The sequence below is a fragment of the Eutrigla gurnardus genome (assembly GCF_963514095.1).
Source record: "Eutrigla gurnardus genome assembly, chromosome: 8".
Classification (NCBI taxonomy): Eukaryota; Metazoa; Chordata; class Actinopteri; order Perciformes; family Triglidae; genus Eutrigla; species Eutrigla gurnardus.
This window is the reverse complement of record NC_139922.1, coordinates 15,129,423-15,148,706: the sequence shown is the minus strand read 5'-3', so window position 1 is coordinate 15,148,706 and position 19,284 is coordinate 15,129,423. Positions and strand designations below refer to the sequence as shown.

Sequence of the window (19,284 nt, the reverse complement as noted above, 5' to 3'; positions counted from 1 at the left end):
CCCACGACAATGGAGATACTTCTGGACTTGCTCAGCTTGATCTTCATGCGAGTCAGCTCAATGTTTTCCTGGAGGTTTTTTTAGCAGTCGTGCAGTGCAAGCCTTGGTCATGGTGAGCATTGTGAGGTCATCCATGTAGGTTCTGACCAGAGGTAACCTCAACCCAAGTCTTATGACGATAAGGAATAAAACAGTGACAAGTTGTGAAATAATGTGCATCATCATTTATTTCAGTTCAAAATCCTAGCTTCCAAAACACGTATGTGATTAAAGGAAATCATTTCCCGTACAGTTAAAGTCAGCAAGGTCATGTTAGGTACAGTGCCATTTGAAAGAGACCGCCTTCACGTGAGATGTCAGTGTTTCTCAAGAGCAGACTTTTAATGGTACGCTCCCAACGATGGTGTTTTCTGGTGGTCGTACTACATTCTCTCTTGTTCCTTCCTTTTTGCCTAAAAGAGGGTTATTTTTCCATGAGGCGCTTAGGAGGTTCTGGACTTGAGGCCATGCACACACAAGAAGTAAATTCAATCTATTGAAGTCAGCAGGGAAAATGTGACTAAAAAGGAACAACCTAACATACTGTATTTTGGTAAATAACTGCTTATCTTCCTACTGTACTCAAAAGGAAGCTGACATTTAGGATTAGTTTACGTTAGGCTACATCCTTAATGGATATTCCCAGTTCTGAACTTCGTCTACAAGCACAAATTGTGCCTCTGTTAGCTCTGGGAAATCAGCGAACATTATGTGGACTCATGGTCATCATTGTCACAATCTTGATAATGAAAACTCTGTGATAGCAATTATAACAGAACCGACCCACACTCTCCCAAATGTATTGCCCTCCCCTCTCCCTAAAATCATAATAGTTTAATGAGGCCAGCAGAGTATTACAAAACAAACTGAGAACCATAAAGGGAAAATGATCGATGAAGTGATTCTATGCATCTTGCTGGTAAACCCGTTGGTGGTGGAAACGCATTCTTGCACTATAATGCATTGACTAACTATATAATAAATATATGTATATATTTTGATATATATACACAAACTTATGAGAAAAAAAAACCTTTAAAGTCTTAACTTTATTATATTTTGTTTTTATAACCATGATAAAGTTTTGAGGCAAAAAAAAAAAAGAAGAGAAAATAAGGGGGGAAATGTGAATACAAATCAAATCAGAGTCATTTTTTTCCATTCAAATGTTTTTTTGTTGTCGTTGGTAGTAGAGACACTGAATTCAGGTGACTTGGACAGCTCTCTTAATGATGGTTAGGAGGCCAGATGTTGGTGACATGGTCCTCAGACAGGCCGGCCGCCCTGTTTCTCTCTCATCCATGTGTGGATCTTCTCCTTTAGTTCAGGGACTGCAGAATTAAATACGGATTGTGAGAAGCATCCAAAAGCTGATACATGCAATTTAACAGGCAGTGTAATTTGACATTTAGGTGTCCTGAAGTAATTTGCCTGAAATCTAAAACTAGATAACTGCTCTGTTGTTCCTAGTGAGAAAGATGTTTGGTCTTGCTGACCTTGAACAGATCTTTTTATGTTATTACTGGTGAAAAGGCATCATGGGGTTACCTGACTCCAGCATGCTCTCGGTTAGGGGCTGCCTGTTGAAGGGGTCAGTGGGGGAGTTAAGCAGGTGGCGCAGGATGATGGATCGGTCCATGATGTTCCCCGAAGGCAGAATCACAGGGTCAGTCATCAGTGTGTCCATCAGAGGGTCTGTCACAACAAAGAACAAAGCCACTCTACATTATACAGACGTTTGAGATCCAAACCCTTTTGAAACAGTAAGCAACACGCTTCAACTGACAACACTAAAAGTGAGATCAGCATCAACACAGACACCTTTCCTTTGTCACAGTGAAAGCATCAGCATATCCCTTTTTCCTTTTTGTTTTTTCTTTTCTGTGTGTTTGAAGAAGGGTTAGTATTCAAATGTTGTGCATACATCTGAACAGAGGGAGCCAACTAGATAATCTATTATCTGGCTTTTGCAGTTGTCTATGAATTAAGAATAAACAAATGAAACAAATAAAAATCTTTTTTGTCAGAGAGAGAACAATCACTATCAATACTATCAAGAAGAAAGGCATGACTTTCAACTTCAGTGACTCCGTTGGCATCCGAGCTGCTAAAACAAATGTCTTTTATATGACAGAAATATTGGTGCACCTATCAAAACACCAGTAAAGAAAATATCTAATAAATACTCAATGAAAGCTTTTGATAAAGTGTGCCCTATGTTGAAAGCCATAAGGTTTTTACAGTAGGACTTGTGCATTACAAAAATAAATCTTGGCGTGGGAGATTTTAACCACAGAGAAAGACGATACTCAAGCTGACTGTACGGCACACTCCCGTCAACCGTGGTGGGTTGGCTGGCATATCTGGGCATCAAAGGAGGTATGTGGGCCACGTTCTCTTTCTGGATTATATTAAGTCTGTGGTTACAGGATAGCCTTGCACTAAGCTGTCTATATGACCTCTATGTGCTGCAAAAGCCCCGGCAAATGTCTGGAATTCAACAGCAACAGTGGCTGTTGAAGACCCTCTCTGTCTGCACTGACTGACCTGGGGGCACACCTGATTTCAAAGCAAGGGGATTTTTTTCTGCTTCGCGACAAAGTTTGTGTGACTTCCTTACTAAAAATAATCTTTTAATAACATGGAATTGAAAGTAAAGCACATAGAAAGGTGGCCTGTGAGTACAGATTCTGAGGGGAAGAAGACTGGACAAACTGGACACACATACGCACCTTTGAACTCGTCCGGTGCGTCACTGTAGTCCATTTCAGATTGGGAGTTCTTGGCGACTATTTCCTCCACCTTTTCTGATAGCAGCTTGAATTTCTCAATGGCAATGGAGGACTTAATACCAGCCTTCCTCATCTTTGAGATCACCTCTTCAAAGAGCTCACGGCTGTATGACCGCTGCACATAGACCAAAAGTAGGAAACATTTATATATGACATTTCTTCATAGGTTGCAATGACACTGTATGAAAACAAGCAGCAGCAGAGTTCTATATCATTCTTCTGACTCACACTCCCAACATTTTTATAGGAACTAAGCTTGCAAGCACAGGAGTAACTGGTATATCACTGGAACTTAATCATCCAAAGTATTCTACATGAACAAAACCTATATTATCAATCAAAACTGTTGCCACAATTAGAAGAAGCACCAACGAGTCATTCAAGTAAGTGTGAACCACAGTGACTGTTTGAAACGCCACGCATTAAAATGACCTAATCTACAGTACTTGGCGCCCAACTGCTTCCCACCTGCATTATCTGTGAAGAAGTGTGAATTCATGAAAACTGGGTAAAAGACTGAATTACATTCACCAAATACAATACAGTAATTCATGCCGATGTCTTCAAGGCAATACAGCTGTGCCTGTGATGATCTACCACAATGTCATGTGTCCTGTGGCCATTACTCCTCATAACAACCTCCCCCTTTGTGTTTGGTCAGAGTCAGCATGTATGTCTGTAAGGTGTAATCTCTGAAATATAGGATTCGTGTTTAACTGTAAACTTGCAAACCTGGTCATCTGCAATTGCTTTAGCAAAGCGGGCACAGTCCAGCTGCAGGTAGATGTCAGTCAGCTGGTCTAAGAGCTTCTTGGGCTCAAAGCCATACTTCTCAGGGTTCTCCACCTTCAAGTCCCGGCACTTAGGCCCACAGAGCTGCTGGAGGTTAAAGTTCAACATGGCGGCTAAACGAGGCCCCAGCTCCTGTATGAAAAAGAAGGTACCGTTTAGAATAGCTTGTTGGGGCCCAATTAGGGCGGTTGCCCTCACATTAATTATTATTGGATAATTGAGAATGTATATTCATAGAGCGTGGAACACATTGGGTTTTTCTTAAATGTCCAGTGGGGGGAGCGACACTCACGGGCCTGAGGAAAGGCTTCTGGACCTGCTTGGTGAGGATGTGGAACATTTCAACAGTCTCCGTGGCCAGGGCCAGATAGGAGCGAGACACCCGCTCATCCTGAGTCAGCTGGGACTGGCGACTCTGCTGCTGCTCCTGAAAGTGTGCAGGTAAACAAACAATATTATTCTCGGTGAGTCCCACAGGTTTTTATGAGACTATGTGTGGACGGATCTTGAAACCTTTAAGGGGCTGGTAAATATTTACATTTGAGTTTCTGCTTCTTCAAAGTATTATTAGTTTATATGTCCTCTAGTTTTGTGACCTTTGTTGAAAGTGATGTAATGTAGCCCTGGTGCATTTTATTCTCGAATGAACAGTAAAAGGTCAGCAACCAGCTTTAAAGGTGACGTATTTTATTTTTAAATAAATGGGGTGTTACTAATTTATGCTGCTGTAAAGAGTAGTTAATTTTGATTTTGTGAAACTGATAAATGTTTGGAACCAACAAAGGCCTCTATGTTCTTTGCCCCTGGGGTTTTTTTTACGCCAATTTGTTTCTTCCTGACTTCCTTTCTGAGTACACCATATGTTTTATGAGTTTCTAAATGTGCGTGTTTGTTGTTTGAAATAGCATACTGTGACTTGATATTGCAGTTTTGTTTTTAAGCATTTTAAATGTCGTTGTCTATGCATGTTATCTGAAATACTGTATGCTTGTTGTGCATGATATAAATGTTTATGCACATGTATGTATGCACACATACATCCTCATTTAAACACGTTGCTGCAGTCTTGGCCAGGGCTCTCTTTGAAAAGAGATTTTCTAATCTCACTGAGACATAACCTGGTTAAATAAATGTTTTGGAATACTTTTTATTACTTAAATTCTGTGTTTTATAGCTGAAATATATAATAGGCTCAATGATAACTGTAGTCCGTATGCAGGAATTATGTGGTTTGTACACAGAACCCCATTAGGCTGAGGACTGACCCTTGGCAACTGGTCCCACTGCTCCTTATTCTTCATCTCTTCTTGAACTTCATGGATACGCTTCAGCGACTCGAGGCTCTCATCTAACAAGAAGGTGGTGTCATTTATCAGCATGTTGATGTAGCGCACAAACTGCTTGCCAGAGCTAGAGGGGAGAAAGCATAAAAGAAGGTGGAGAAGTAGGTCAGGTTAGAATCGATCCAGGTCCAAGAAGCCACTAATTCAAACCTAAATGATGTAATTTTTTTTTACATGACACAGCATTTGTCAAAAGCAAACTCACTTGAACTCCTCCATGAAGGTGCCATGGTGGGCAAGGTTCTGCCAAAGACTCTTGAAGATCGTGCTGATATGGTACCGTATAGTGAACTTATCATAGAACTCGCTGGTGGCGCCGGTGTGCTCCACATCTGACCAGAGAAGATTTTTTTTAGTTTAAAAGAAAAATAACCCAATCACTACAATAACAGCCTTGCAGTATGAATAGAACTCACCAGTGTAGAACTTCATGAGGGCAGGGACCAGCTGTTTGACAGACAATGGGTGGTTCTCCATCATTTCAGAGAATCGCTGAGTACGAGGCTGTACAGCAGGGTTGGTGACAAACAGCACCTCAACCAACTTGGCGATAAGATAGGGGTTCCTGATGTAGTTCTGACTGCAGATAAACACCACCAAGAAGGTGACGATATCCTGGACACACGGCTCATATAAAACCTGGGGAGAATACCTTGAAGAACAGAAGAGGAAGGGAAGTTAAACAGCCAATACATCACTCTTGGCTTTAGCTTCTGTATAGCAAGAATTGTCACTTAAGTTATATTGATAAATGTATATATAAACAGACATGTTTAACAATTTATGACTCCCATCCACAAGACGTGGTTTGTTAAAACATGGTTGAACAATGAGACGAGTGCACAAGATTGAACCGTAAACTTACTGCACAACAAAAAGCAGAAACTCGGCCACATCTTCAATGTAGAACTCAGGCAGGGCAGCAAAGCTTTTGGGAATCTCTGGATGCAGTGGCAGATTGATGCTGTGCAAGGAATGAAGAAACGAGAATGGTACGTGCATTTACGTCAATATCACGACAAACAGTAACATGGTCCGTCAGTGGCAGGGAGACTCACTTGGGGTAGGCAGGGTCCACCATGCGAAGAATGAGCTGGATGACCGTGCTGTAGAACTGCAGACATCTGCGGAGCAGGTTCTCATCCAGAAGGCCCACGTCAGCACAAGCTTTGGCTCGCACCAGTTTCTGACAGGATAAAGTCACACACGATAAGGATCACGTCTCCCTAAATATGCTCCGTCATAGAATCTTGCATGTTCCAGCATTTTAGGAGAGTGCAGGGCCCTTTAATGTCCACTACAATAAATTGAGGTGCGTATTTGTAGGTCTGTACCTTTAAATCAGCGCTGTTAAACTAACCTTGAGCTGGGTTTTGCATCTCTTGAGCATCTCTCTGTGTCGACTAGCCAGGGGAGAATCTTTCCATTGGCTTTCACTATTCTTCAGCTCCTCGACAGTTCTAATATGGGAAGAACACCATTAAAACACACATGCTATGAATAGATTTGTGACTGTGTGTGTGTACTTTTGCATCGATGTTGATCAACACGCATTGTCCCCGAAAAATAAATACCGGTTCAGTTCACGGATGGCTCGCAACCTGCGGATGTAACGCCTGCAGCCTGGCAGGATGGATAAATGGTGGGCGTGCAGCGTCAAGAAGAAACACTCCGTGGGGAACTTGGGTTCTGAGAACTTGGTTGGGTCTTCATCTGTCCATGTGAACAAATACAATTCCAATATAGAAATACAGAACCAGTATCATGACAAATATCTGCATCGTTTTTCTATGAATAACTTCAACTCAATGTATGACATTAAATTGTATACAGTAGAGCATGTGTAGCTGTTATTTTGTAGAGGACTCAAAATAAAGCAGAGGCAGATGGGATACAGAGACAGTAACACAAGGATGATTCATCGGAGATTAATTGGGAAAAAAGGAAATCACAGATCTTTGATGAATCACTCAAACTGACAGCATGCAAAATGGCTCCTTTAACTGTAATTAACAGATTTCCTCAAAATGACAGAAGGCTATGAATGATGGAGTCAACATGCATTTCATAAAATATATAAAATAACAGACTTCAAACTTCAAGTAAATAACATTTTTATCAAAAAACAAAATCAGAAATCTGTGTGTTTATATCAACTTACGCAGTGCAGTCAGCCAGATCTTGAGCTCCTCCATGGTGGCTTTCAGGCGCGTCTCCTCCGGGCTGACGACAAGGCGACACCGTGGGTGGAAAATGTAGTAAGGGTCCACCGTCTCCAACTTGATCTTCATGCTCAGCTGTTGCAGCACCCATAGGAAGTTGAGCATGAAGCCATCTGTCGACACCAGCTTGTCATCGGTCTAGGAGAATAGAGGTTGAATTCAGAACAACAAATGTTGAAAGGCTACAATTTGATTGAGAACAAAACAATATTTAGACTGTTTATAGTACATTAAGTCCAAATGACACAATAAAGGGGTTATATCGTTATCCCTCTATTTTCACTTATTTATATTTTAAACTTAAAAAGGGACATTGAGGGATTTTCCCCCAAAAAACAAATAAATAAATAAAAAAACACGCACAAAAATAATCAGTCTCAATCATCACTTATACATATCACCCATAGAAGTGTGGGGGTTTCTGTAGCTGCAAACTCAGCCTGTATTTTTTAATTTGGTGTGAATGGGCCAACTTTGAATGTTGTTTAAAAATCACATCTTACAAATCATACTCATTATGCTTCTTATAGAAATAGACTTTTTAATTTTTTTTTTGCAAAATACAAAAAAACATTTAAACAGAATCACATTTCTACACTAATCGATATATTTATGTTAGTAATTCTGTCGGATGTGGAATGAATGACTTTTGCATCTTACCTGCATCTGAGCTTTCTTCACATTGTAGTTGACTAGAGCTGCCATGTAATTAAGAGCTAACTCGCGCGTTTCTCCATTGAGTAGGATGTTATGGAGAGCTTTGAACAGGTCACCCTGAAACAATATGACAAATAACTCCACACTATTCCACATACAAAGGACAGCTATTGAACAACTATGTTATGAAGCCAATCCTCACCCTTGCTGACTCCAGGTAGTGCTGCAGTGATTGGCTGACGACTCGCGTGTTCTCCATGGTGATGGCTGGGCCAGAGAAGTACTTGTCGCCTACTTTTGTCTAAAAGGAAAAAAGTGTTAAGTTTGCTCCTTGAAGATTTTATGTATATTATTATTATTATTATTATTATTATTATTATTAGTTTGCAACATAAACTGCATCGTGTCAACTCTCCATTCTCTGAGATGTTTCAGCATATAATCTAGTGCTACTCCGGTTCTTTGACTATTTAACTGATCAGACAACTCACATCATCCTCAGCAAACACAGAGAGGCTGAAGAAGGCTCCCATGTAGGACAGTCTCTGGATCTCTCTGCCACAACCAGGGCTCAAAGTTTTGGGACACCACAGAGGCAGTGACGTTACCTGCACAGAAGAGCCATGCCAGACACATATTACATATGGGTACACAGGTTTTTATTAAATATTTAACACATTTTATTATTATCTAGTCGTGCTAGTAACTATCACATTATCCAAAGGATGAATTCCAATGAAAGTATGTGGCAACAACCAAGGAAGACAATGAACAGATTTAAGTCTCGAAGAAATATGAAATGCCTCGATGTCACTTGCATTAACCATGCCTGAGTTACATTAATAAAATAACGTTAACAAGCTACTAAGTGTACTTAATCTAAACTCTGATGTCACCTGGCCACGCTGGTATGATGAAGGTATACACAACTAAGACAATAGCAAGACTTGCACATACTTAGTAAAACTAAAATGTTTGGCAACTTGATTGCAGAAATAAACAGCCTAAAATTATCTGAGTGATGAGGACATAATGATGAATACTTCAGCACTAATGTAGCTTAGGCCATCCAGAGGTATACTCACCAAACTGCACACTGGGTGAGTTTTTCCAAACTTGATTTCACAAAGTTCAGCTAATGCCTGTAAACACAAAACCAACACAACTTGAGAAATGCTTGACTTTGGTTTGCTTTACTGGTTTACTGGGTTACGTGGTATGACCATCGAACGTTAGGAAAAATAGTAGTAAAAAGTTGGAAAGAAGTTGATTCTTCATTATTTACTTGCTACATTTGTAAAAAAAGAGGAAAGAAATGCAAATTAGAACCAACAACACACAGACTGCAACACAATTGAACAAATCCAACATCATGGTCATCCAAGAGGAGAAGCAGCACAATGGCAACACTATAATATTGCATTTTTAAGCACATCTGCACCATATGGTACATCTACTGTACATCTGGAGCCGTCCGTCTACTGAGCGGACCCGCTGTACTTCATAGCCCCTGCAGTTTTACATTAGACAGTATGGGTCAGACCAGGACAATATCTCCTTACCACAAGGGGAAATTTAAAGTTGTCACTGTCAAAGGAACATTCTTTCACTGCCAGAGCCAGTCCATGGAGGATGGGAATGAAGATCTGAAAAAACAGATAGTTAACATGTCAACTTTTAGAATTGCATTTTCTTTTTAAAAATACTATGCAGTTAAACGTCAGCTTAATATTAAAAATCTCACAAATGGCATCCAGCTAGTCAATTGGTTCGACATTTCTTGCAGACTCTTCCTCGTACAACAGTCAAACAACTTAATTTGCTTTGCCATTGTCTCTGCAAGAGATGCCTTTGCACGCATGAGTAAATGCACAAATGCATGTTCAGCGTATTCAAGTGTAGCATTGTATGATTCCCATTCTGACTGTGATGGGAATATTTAAATATTTCTAATGCAACAAATAATAAACATGCATTTATTTTACTGTTTGTTGTTTTTACACATTAAAAAATGATTGCTACTGGCAACCAAAGACCAAGAATTTGTTGCCAATTTCTCAAAATAATTGCAGATGGCAACCCTTACTATCAAGCCATGGAATAGTGTAAGTTCATCTGCGCATAGGACTGAGTAAGAGTGTGTTTGGGTTGTCTTCCTGCCCCACTGTACGCTGGGATGGTAACAGCCAAAGTGACCCTAAATAAGAGTGATGTACCATGTGTAATATGCATCAAAAATGGACAGATGTGCTTCCCACCTGACTGAACACCTCTTCCTCCTGGTGAGTAATTCGCACCAGCTCCTGAATAAAGCCATATGGAAGGTTCCGACACAGCAGATAAGGTACCAGTAAAGACTGATGAAGAGGGCTCCTACACGTAAAAACACAGAGAAGCAATGTGCTGAAATTAAATAAATAATATTTCTGGAGTCAAGGTGAAAGATGAGTTGCTATGGAGACTCGGGCTTATACGAGAAAAGGAACAGAATGTGCACAAATACAATGACAGATAAGAAGATAACAGTGACGAGAAAGACGGTCACCGTGGGAGGTTGGCTTTCTTACCGCGGCTGAGTCAGGGTGCCTTGCAGGACCAGGGCAATATGGGAAATACACTGAGAGCGAATGTTACTGAGAAGCTGGCTGACATTTGGTTGACTGCACATCTGAGAGAAACAGAAAATGATGGGAGGGAAGAGATAAACAGTTAAGAGTTGTGATTAAAAAAAAAAAAAAAAAAAAAAAAAAAACAGTAGGTTCTCTGTTGAATCACAGTGTTTTTCGATGAGCATAACGGCCGCCTATTAACAGACCATCTGGCATTCAGCGAGTATGAAGTACAGACTGTTCTTCTGTCCTCTGGACATTTTGTAATCAATTTAGACATTAGAGATTTCTGCCTGAAAGTCTGTTAAGGCAGTTTTTCCTCACCACTGTGGCGCTGTAACGCTTGCTCCCGGGTGATGTTGAGACTTTGAAAATGTATTGACTCTGAAAATGATGACCGCGTTGTACTCCTGCTCAATGTGTAAAGTATCCTGAGATAACCTTTGTAATCACTAAAAACAAAATTGAATTGAAAATTGAGGCATGGTGAAAAAGCTGAAAATAAATTTGCAGTCGTTACTATTAGGATTGTTACCATCAACAAAACACAAATAACCAATCAAATGAATAGTAAACACATATGTAATAAACAAATAAAGACCAAATAAATAATTAGCATCTATCCAAAAGGGGTTAACACTTAAATGGTCCTGCCCTTTCTATAATTTACACAATTAACTTAATATTAAAATATACACAGTTTAGTAAAAAAAGGAAAAGAAGACAATATTTAAGCTTAAATTTTACAATACATATATCTTGCCTATCTATACCTTGGGAGCTTTCCTCTCCTCCATGCCAACACTGTCAAAACGCTCAATGAGGTAGTTCAGCATCTCTGTCTCTTTGCATGTTTCAATGGTGAAGCGGTCGCTGGTTGAATCACAGGACATACCCCCTCCACACGCATCAAGACTAGAAACAAAAAGGGAAAACAAACATGACAGAGGGGCTCATTAAATAACAGAAAACATCACAGCACAAAGAAAAATACCGTCAGCATCAAATGTAATCACGTATGTAGGGTTAAAGAACACAAACCCACTCTCAAGGGTCCTGAAAGAAACAAACTGTAAAGCATTAGTGAGAGCATGGCAGCGCCTCAGTAATGGGATCTTGAAAGAAAAAGTGATAATATTAAACATTCAAGAGCTGTTGGCAGAAAGTCTTTGAAGCCGATATTAGGATTCAGTATGCCACATTTAAACTGACAAATGTGGTGACGAATGGTTTGAATTGCTGTTAGTGGTCAGCTGTAACTGCAAAACCTGTATGCAAGCTGCTTCAAAGCACGACAAACCTCAGGCGGTAATACAATGAACTTTGGTCCACCGGACAAAGAGGGGTATCACCTCTTCCTTGGGTTACTATTGCTCTCGAAGCAAATGTGAAATCAACCATTTATATCGTTAATTACAACTTTATGTTTGTCCAGCATGGGGATGAGCTGCAAGTTGAACTAAACCTATACACTTAACAACTACGAAGAAACACAAACGGCCATAGAGCAGTGAATCAAGCCTCGCCTAATGATACTGCCCATGCATTAAATTAATAAAACACACCATTCAAGTGTAAAGTAGGCATAACAGTCTCATGCTGTACTAACAGGGTCAAATTATATTGAAAATGTCCCCTTTAAGTTTAGATGCTCTTTCAGGTTTGAAGATAGTTTATCTGGGATCTGTAAGACTGTCTTGTACACAAGTATATTAATTTATGTAGGATATTTTTTTAATTAAAAATTTCCCAATTAAACCCAATAAAGAGGGACCACTAGGCGAGGAAATATTTTAAGAAATAAAAGATTTTGATTTGTTTCAGGCCTACAGGAATGAAAGTATTTTCAGTAACTCTGGCAGACTTAAACCACAGTGAAAGTGGATATAATCTATATAAACAGTGTTTATTACTTATCACCAATTTTATTATATTAAAAGTTATAGGTAAGGAAGCTTAAGTCTAAACGTCTGATGAAAAAGACAGCACTCTTTAAAGATGGCTATGCCTACATACATTTATGTTTCACCACTCTACCCTGGTGTGTTTGTGTGCCGTTAGTGGTAACTGAGGAAGCGCACACACAAACACACACACACCGTGCAGCGGTGTACCTGGACCCAAACTGAACCCGTGCAAAATCCTCCTCCTCCTCAGAATCTTCATCACTGCTGTCCTGAGACATGTCAGAAAGGGCAAAGAACAGGAACGAGAAGGGGCTAAAATGACGAAGAAAAGACAGAAGGGGAAAGGTTGGAAGAAAAGAGGATGTTGTGCAAGCATGAAGAGACAGAGGGGAAGTGAAAAACATCAAGACAAATGTGGAATGGTGACACGTCAAAAGAAAAGAGGAGAAGGAAGAGGGGAGCACTAAGGGAAGGATGCTGGAGGGTTGCATGCTTGCTTGAAGACTACTTCTTGTGCTGCTATTTAAAAATGCATTAATACCATTTTGTCTGCAGCTTTTATACACTGCCAGAACATTTTTTTCGACCGATAACTGCGCTGACCGTCACCATCACTCATACAACTTGTCTTGAGGAAGCAAATTCAAAGAGGCGTAAGCCACATCTTATTTGCTTAAGAATTTCATAGCAATAGGAGCTATAAAACATGTTTGATAAACTGTATCTCAACAGTATAAACAACAAGCAATACTAACTTAATACTGATAAAAAATATAAAATTGTTAATTGTCTGAACATCCCAATTGCTGCTAGAACCCAACATTGCCTTAAACTTAAGATGCTAAACAGAGAAATGCTAAAATGTCCAGTTGTCCATTGACTTATTGACAAGAAGTGTAAATAATAGTCAGTTGAGATCATCATCAAAGATGTGAAGATGAGAACCGACTGCATGAATCTTAACATAAGAAGAAATGTTTACAACAAAATCGATCCATCGGTTTCACACCCAACCTCAAATCTGGTGATGTTTCTTTTTAAATTGTGATTTTAGGATGTTTGCTTGCGTGTGCACCACACACTGACATGCAAATGGATGATGAGATACCTAGACGGTGGGATCCTGGAAGCAAAGGCAGCCTGTCGGGAATTCGATCTGGGAGATGGGGGCACCATGGATGGGGGTGTGGAAGAAGGTTGGTTGCGAGCCCTAGGTGAACTCAAGGAGAGGGACTGAGGGCTGGGTGGTGGCATAGGAACTGGGGTGTTAGGAGGAACAGAGGGCCCTGCAGGGCTAAGCGAGGGTCCAAAGAAACTAAGTCCTCTTTGACCAGGGCTAGATGGGGAAGGAGCACCCCAGGGAGAGGTGACAGAGTAAGGCCGATAGCGCTGGGAGATGGGCATGGGGGCAGATGGAGGGTTGAGTGTTTGTCGCAGAGCAGCAGTAGCGGTTGGGCTACGGGGCACAGTGAATTGTGGGGTAGAGGACGTGGAAGGTACAGAGGGTGTAGTAGGGGTGGGGAGAGATGGGGAGGTCCTCTTGGCTGCATCCAAAGCCATCGAGTGAGGACTACCACACCCATACAGACTGTGGACAACATTAAGACGATGATTGGCAAAACTCATCGAACAACAATGTCTTAAAAATTTGATCAAAGTAAAATCAGAAAATCTAGGAGAAAAATATAAATAAATTACACATGGCAGCTTCTAATTACAACAATTAAATATCAATCAAGGACAACTTTGAGGAGGAGCGTGGGTGACCGATCCAGAGCCTTGATATGTCTCCGTTACGATATGTCTCTGTTACACTCTCAGAGACAGAGCTACCGAGTTTAGGTACTTGCCTGGACAGTGAGCTGGCTCCAAAGGACCCTGCACTGGGACCCATGGGGCTGCCACCTTGGCTGGAGGGCTGCACCAGCGTCAGACGGTGGTCGGGGGATTTGGCAGCAGCAATTGGCTGAGAGGTGGCGGTCAAGCTGGCGAAGGGGTTGTGGACACGTGACTGGGTGGACATCATTAAGACTTCCATCAGGATCTGACCAATCAGGTCTTTGAAGTCAGAATATACTACAAGAGAGGAAAAGAAGATATCAGTCAAGTTATCAAGTGCAAAAAACTCAGATGGAGACAAAACTTTGCCTATTTATAGTCAGTCAGCTTATAATGATGAGATGAAGATGTTATTCAATAGCATACCATCTTTAGGGTTGTGGTGGAACTCTGCAGCCAGTGAAGGGAGAAAGATGACATCTCTATCCTGCTCCTTCCACGATACGCGGAGGATCTTACAAATGAGCTGCAGAGCCTGTTCTTCTGAGACATCCGAGTTTGCAGAGGATTCCTGAGGTGCAGAAAAAAGAGGCAAACATCATTACCAGAGTAAATGCCAAATGGACTAGCATTACATTTATTCACATGATACTCATTATGTCATGATCACTCTGGTCTATCGAGAGACAGGTATGTGTCAATGACGTGCAATAACTAAAAATGAAACCAAGAATACCGTCTTTAGAAAGTCCCTAATCACCTTCTGTAAAAACTCAAAGACTGCTTTTATGTTTACTCATTTAAAGACTCAATTGATCTCAAGATGGGTATGATCAAATTTAAGTAGGCCAAGTAATTAAGGGTAAAAGACACAATTTTGAGTAATGATCGGTGCTGCAGTTTACCTTTTCAGTCAGGTTCCTCTTCTCCCTGCGATCACTGTCCTCCACCTCCATGTTCTCTATCCCTGAGTCCACATCCACCTGGGACATGCTGGAATAAGACATAGGTTCAGGGCTTAGTATCTTCATCCCAAAGCAGATCAAGCCAACACCCAAAGACTCAGTGGTCCATATGAAGGGTCACATTTATCTCATGTCTTTTACAGCCAACTTCCTAACCAGATCTTCTTAAGTCTGCATTTTGCCATAATATGGAACACTATTAAATGTATTATGGTATAGACAACCCAAAATGTGACATTGACGCATGTGGACGGCCCTCAAAAGAAGATCATAACTTTCTGGAGTAAATAAAGGAACAAGTGGCTTTTAAATATAGTTACACCTTAATGTAGAAACAATGAGTGACAGTATAGATCTGGTGCAGCGTTGTTTTGAAAGCCTTTAACCTGGGCAGCACAATATGCCGTTAGAAAAACTCTTACCTCTTTTCACAGGAGGCCGTGTCAATGTCCATGCTCTGCGATCGGGACAGACTCTGGGACTGAGTCTCAAGGCTGTTGGAGGGGGAGCTGGAGAGGGAGCTCACACCCTCACTGCTCTGACTACCATATGCCACACCTGCAAGAGCAAAACACCACAACTGAACACCTTCAGAGGACCTACAAGGAAACAAGGTTCGCCAAGACAGTTTCATCTTCTAGGTTTCCCCTTAAAACATTTAATGGCTCACTCATATTCTTGTAGTTGCAGCCTGTGCAACCTTTGACTTTAGTCTGTTTTTATTATACACTTTTGTATGTACTTTATACAGCCACTTATCTTTATGTCAGGGCTATTATTCATTGAAGAACAAATTGTTTAGCCACACTAGCTCAGCAAAGGCTCAAATTTCAGTTCATAGAGTCAAGCTGAAACGGCATATGAAGAGTATCTAGCTTCTGTATTGTGAAGTATTTCAGAGTGAAACAGGATAACAGGCGTGACATAAGGTTGGGAGGAATTTTATTCGATTGTTGAAAAGAAATTGGTTGGTACTAGCTGATGTTTTTCCACAAAGAAAAACATATTTGATTGATTTAAAAATACAAATACATTTTTTTTTTGTTATATATTGTTTAATATGTGTGGAATAAGAACAGAGATGTGATTTAAAAGGGTTGTTGGGGCATTTTTTCCATTTCAGCCCGACGTTTAGATCAACATGTTGTGCCATACTTTTATAAGCCCTGATTAAAGCAAACAGGTAGAGAGAAAGCTGATTAACACCCTTGATCTTACTGTGGGGGAAGGGCCGGAATTAACAACTCACTCCTGTTTGCACAACAATCATATTATTACAGTTCAGTCAAATAAATACTGTACACATTGGTTGTGTCAAGGACAATATTCATAACAAATACATTAACATGCAATGAATTTGCCTAAAAGGCATCCAGAATATCACACATTTCACCAATTATGTATAGTACTACTGGCACTAGAGGCCATTTAAGGCAGCCCTGTAGAGCAACACTACCACATCCATGCATACCAACAAACAATGACAGGAAATTGTCACTATTGATACATTGCTCACCCGTGTCTTTTCTAGAGCAATGTATGAAAGCAACAATTCTCATTACGTACAGCGAGCCTGCACAGAGCAAATGGTGATCACAACAAGCTACTGCTGGGTGTAGGACTGGTTCTTGCTGTTCAAATATCAAGCTGACCAATATAAAGGTCCCTTTCAGTGTTAAGCTCAGACTCAAACAGCCACTGTTAATATTCAAAGACTCAGAGATGACAATTTATCACTGGATGAGTGAGATGAAAGGGCTAGACTAAAGATCACAAAAGATGGTATCAACAATAACTCTACAGTCACAACCGGGGAACGCTGACTGGATGACCCGTTACTATCCTAAACTCAATAGCATAATGATTAAAAGCTGTCTAGATACATCTCAAACCAGTAGATCTTATTCAGTTCGTCTTACCGGAGGTGCCCATAGGGGATGTGGCAGGGGTACAACTGTGGACATTTAGCCCCAATGACTGAGAGGCAGCTGGTGGCAGGGGCTGGGGTGCGGCACCTGAGGGTCCAGGGATGGGTCCAGGGGGAGTCTCTCTCTGTGGGGACGTCAAAGGTGTGCTGAGTGGGGTGCTGGGCTGTGACGTCTGTCCCCCTGCCAGTCGTGCCAGTCGCCTTCTGCGGATCTTAAATAACATAACAGGAAATGTATATAGTCACTACAGGTACTATGGAAGCTAACTGTACAGCCCTGTATTATATTAAAATTTTTATAACAATACTTGAAATATATTTAATATTTTCGTTTCATATATCTCTTGCTAAATTATTGGCACAATATGCTTGGATAACATAAGAAATGTAACGTTATGGCGATAAGCATTATTTTCATTGGTCATTTTTGAAGATCAGCCGCGGGCAAAATAGACATAATTGAAGCATAAATCGGTTGCCATTCATCGACCTTGTCGAATACATACATGGTAAACTACATTTCTAACAAAGTCAGATGTAAGTCGGCGACAGTAAATCAACAGCACACTGTTGCGAGTTGATCGAGTAACGTTAGCTAAATACAATAAGAAGGGACACTTGGTGAGATGTTAAGTGTGTAAGGGGAACAACTCGGTGGCCACATAGTCGAGCCACAGTTGATTGCACAATGGTGGTCCAGTGTGTGTTTTTATGCTGAGTCGTCTCGCAGGCTAATTTTTTTTAGCTGTTAGCAAAACAACGTTAGCAACTGTCAGCTAGCTTACCAGGCGAAAATCTGCCAAATCGACTCAGTAACGGTACACAAAATGTAACGTTATCTTTCAAAATACAGCGTGTAAAAAAAAACACACGACAGGTTAAACATAATCCAATACGTCTGTATAAATAGTGTTGTTTTGTATGTAAGCAATATTATACATGGGCCAGCTTGTGCACAGCCTCAACATTACGTTAGCTTGTTAGCATTTTTGCTCCGGCAATTTTAATTACCGTACGTTACTGGCAACGGTGAAACAACAATATGAACCACATCCAACTCTAAGTTCATTAACTATATTACATTAAATAGCTTTTCTAAATATACATCTCATGGGTCGCGTTTGGTAACACGCACCAAGGCAACGTTATACCGGCGTAGAACGAGCGTTAAATGTGGGGTTTTATAGCTGACCAGTTTCTACAGTTAAGACTAGGCTAGCCTCGGGGCTAGCTGTAGTAGTAGTCGGTAAGTGGCAAAACGTCTGACATGAGGTCCAAATAAACATCGTATTGGTCGCGTTGGGTAACACGCACTTATGTAACGTTATTACGGTGTTGAAATGGCGTTAAATTTGGGATTTTATAGCGTATACCTTTCTACAATTTGGACTAGGCTAGCCTCGGTGCTAACTTTAGCAGCAAGTCAGCTAGTGAAAAACAAATTGACATGAGGTCCGAGGAATTTGAGTTAAGTCTAAATTGCAACGCATGCAAAAATAGGGCTACATATATCCTCGGCACTAATTTTGAGCGTTTTTCTCTTCCACTGTCGCCTTACCTCATCTGCGCTTAACTCCTCCATCGCAGCTAGGTGAGCTAGCGATTTCACTTTCAAGTGCTTTGATGTGTGCCAGCCAGAGCCAGCTAGCTAGCCAATATTAGAACTAAATATGCATAGTCCAACTCGATCAACAAATATGTGTCAGTCTTGATTGTCTTCAAGGCAAAAACTACGACGCCAGTATACAGAGGGTGGCACGGTACAATTCCTCCAAAAAGTCCCTCGTTTGCCAGTTTTCTACCAAGAATGAAACAAAAAGAAAAGTAGCTAGCTATTATACGTTAAAATACAAGAGCGTCCATTTTGGTTCTACACGGTGTCACGTGACTTCTGCTGAGGGGAGGGAGGACTTCACTGTCGCACAGACCGATATTTCACCTGTTATGTGTGTATTTGTGCCATCTAATAGTGTGACTGCTAGCTGTTATGCTAGTCAGATTCGTGTTTATGTTTCCAACAGCACCTCCTGTAGTCATTTAATAAACTCCGCTTGCATCATCAGTCAGAACACCAGTCATCGCAAAGAGGTATTTTGGGGCTGTTCAGTGGTGTGCTTTGCTCATTAAACTGCCTGCTGTTAATGAGAGGAACTGCTGTGACTGGAATTATTAATTTTCCCACCTGGAATGTTAGCCCCCTTTGAAAAATCTGGTGTTTCCTCACCTTCACCACCTCCCTGATTCCTGCCCAC

At 40.8% G+C, this 19,284-nt stretch overlaps 1 protein-coding gene across 3 annotated transcripts; it reads right to left on the bottom strand.

The window, feature by feature from the left end:
- Window positions 1-209: 209 nt before the first annotated feature.
- Window positions 210-18,916, bottom strand: ube4b (ubiquitination factor E4B, UFD2 homolog). 3 transcript variants are annotated; one of them, XM_084015761.1, is made up of 29 exons: window positions 18,591-18,916; window positions 17,025-17,244; window positions 15,528-15,663; window positions 15,046-15,133; window positions 14,567-14,711; window positions 14,212-14,437; window positions 13,470-13,949; window positions 12,569-12,673; window positions 11,228-11,369; window positions 10,413-10,513; window positions 10,104-10,218; window positions 9,408-9,491; window positions 8,931-8,987; window positions 8,337-8,453; window positions 8,048-8,146; window positions 7,849-7,962; window positions 7,128-7,326; window positions 6,541-6,679; window positions 6,327-6,426; window positions 6,025-6,152; window positions 5,832-5,930; window positions 5,383-5,618; window positions 5,172-5,298; window positions 4,889-5,033; window positions 3,916-4,050; window positions 3,564-3,755; window positions 2,772-2,946; window positions 1,588-1,734; window positions 210-1,370 (listed from the first exon to the last, which is right to left on the bottom strand). In XM_084015761.1, the coding sequence occupies exons 1-29, from the start codon at window positions 18,612-18,614 to the stop codon at window positions 1,306-1,308; spliced, it is 4,140 nt and encodes a 1,379-aa protein (XP_083871887.1). In that variant the 5' UTR covers window positions 18,615-18,916; the 3' UTR covers window positions 210-1,305. The 3 variants fall into 3 exon arrangements, with proteins under 3 accessions (XP_083871887.1, XP_083871888.1, XP_083871889.1); XM_084015762.1 differs by lacking the exon at window positions 12,569-12,673; XM_084015763.1 differs by lacking the exons at window positions 12,569-12,673; window positions 13,470-13,949.
- Window positions 18,917-19,284: the final 368 nt, after the last annotated feature.

Coding starts and splice junctions, on each gene's coding strand:
- ube4b (XM_084015761.1), bottom strand. CDS start 18,614: ATGGAGGAGTTAAGCGCAGATGAG. Junction 10,514..11,227: donor AGGAGAGGAAAGCTCCCAAG/GTATAGATAGGC, acceptor TGTTTCTCTCAG/ATGTGCAGTCAACCAAATGT. Junction 8,988..9,407: donor ACTTTAAATTTCCCCTTGTG/GTAAGGAGATAT, acceptor TTGTGTTTACAG/GCATTAGCTGAACTTTGTGA.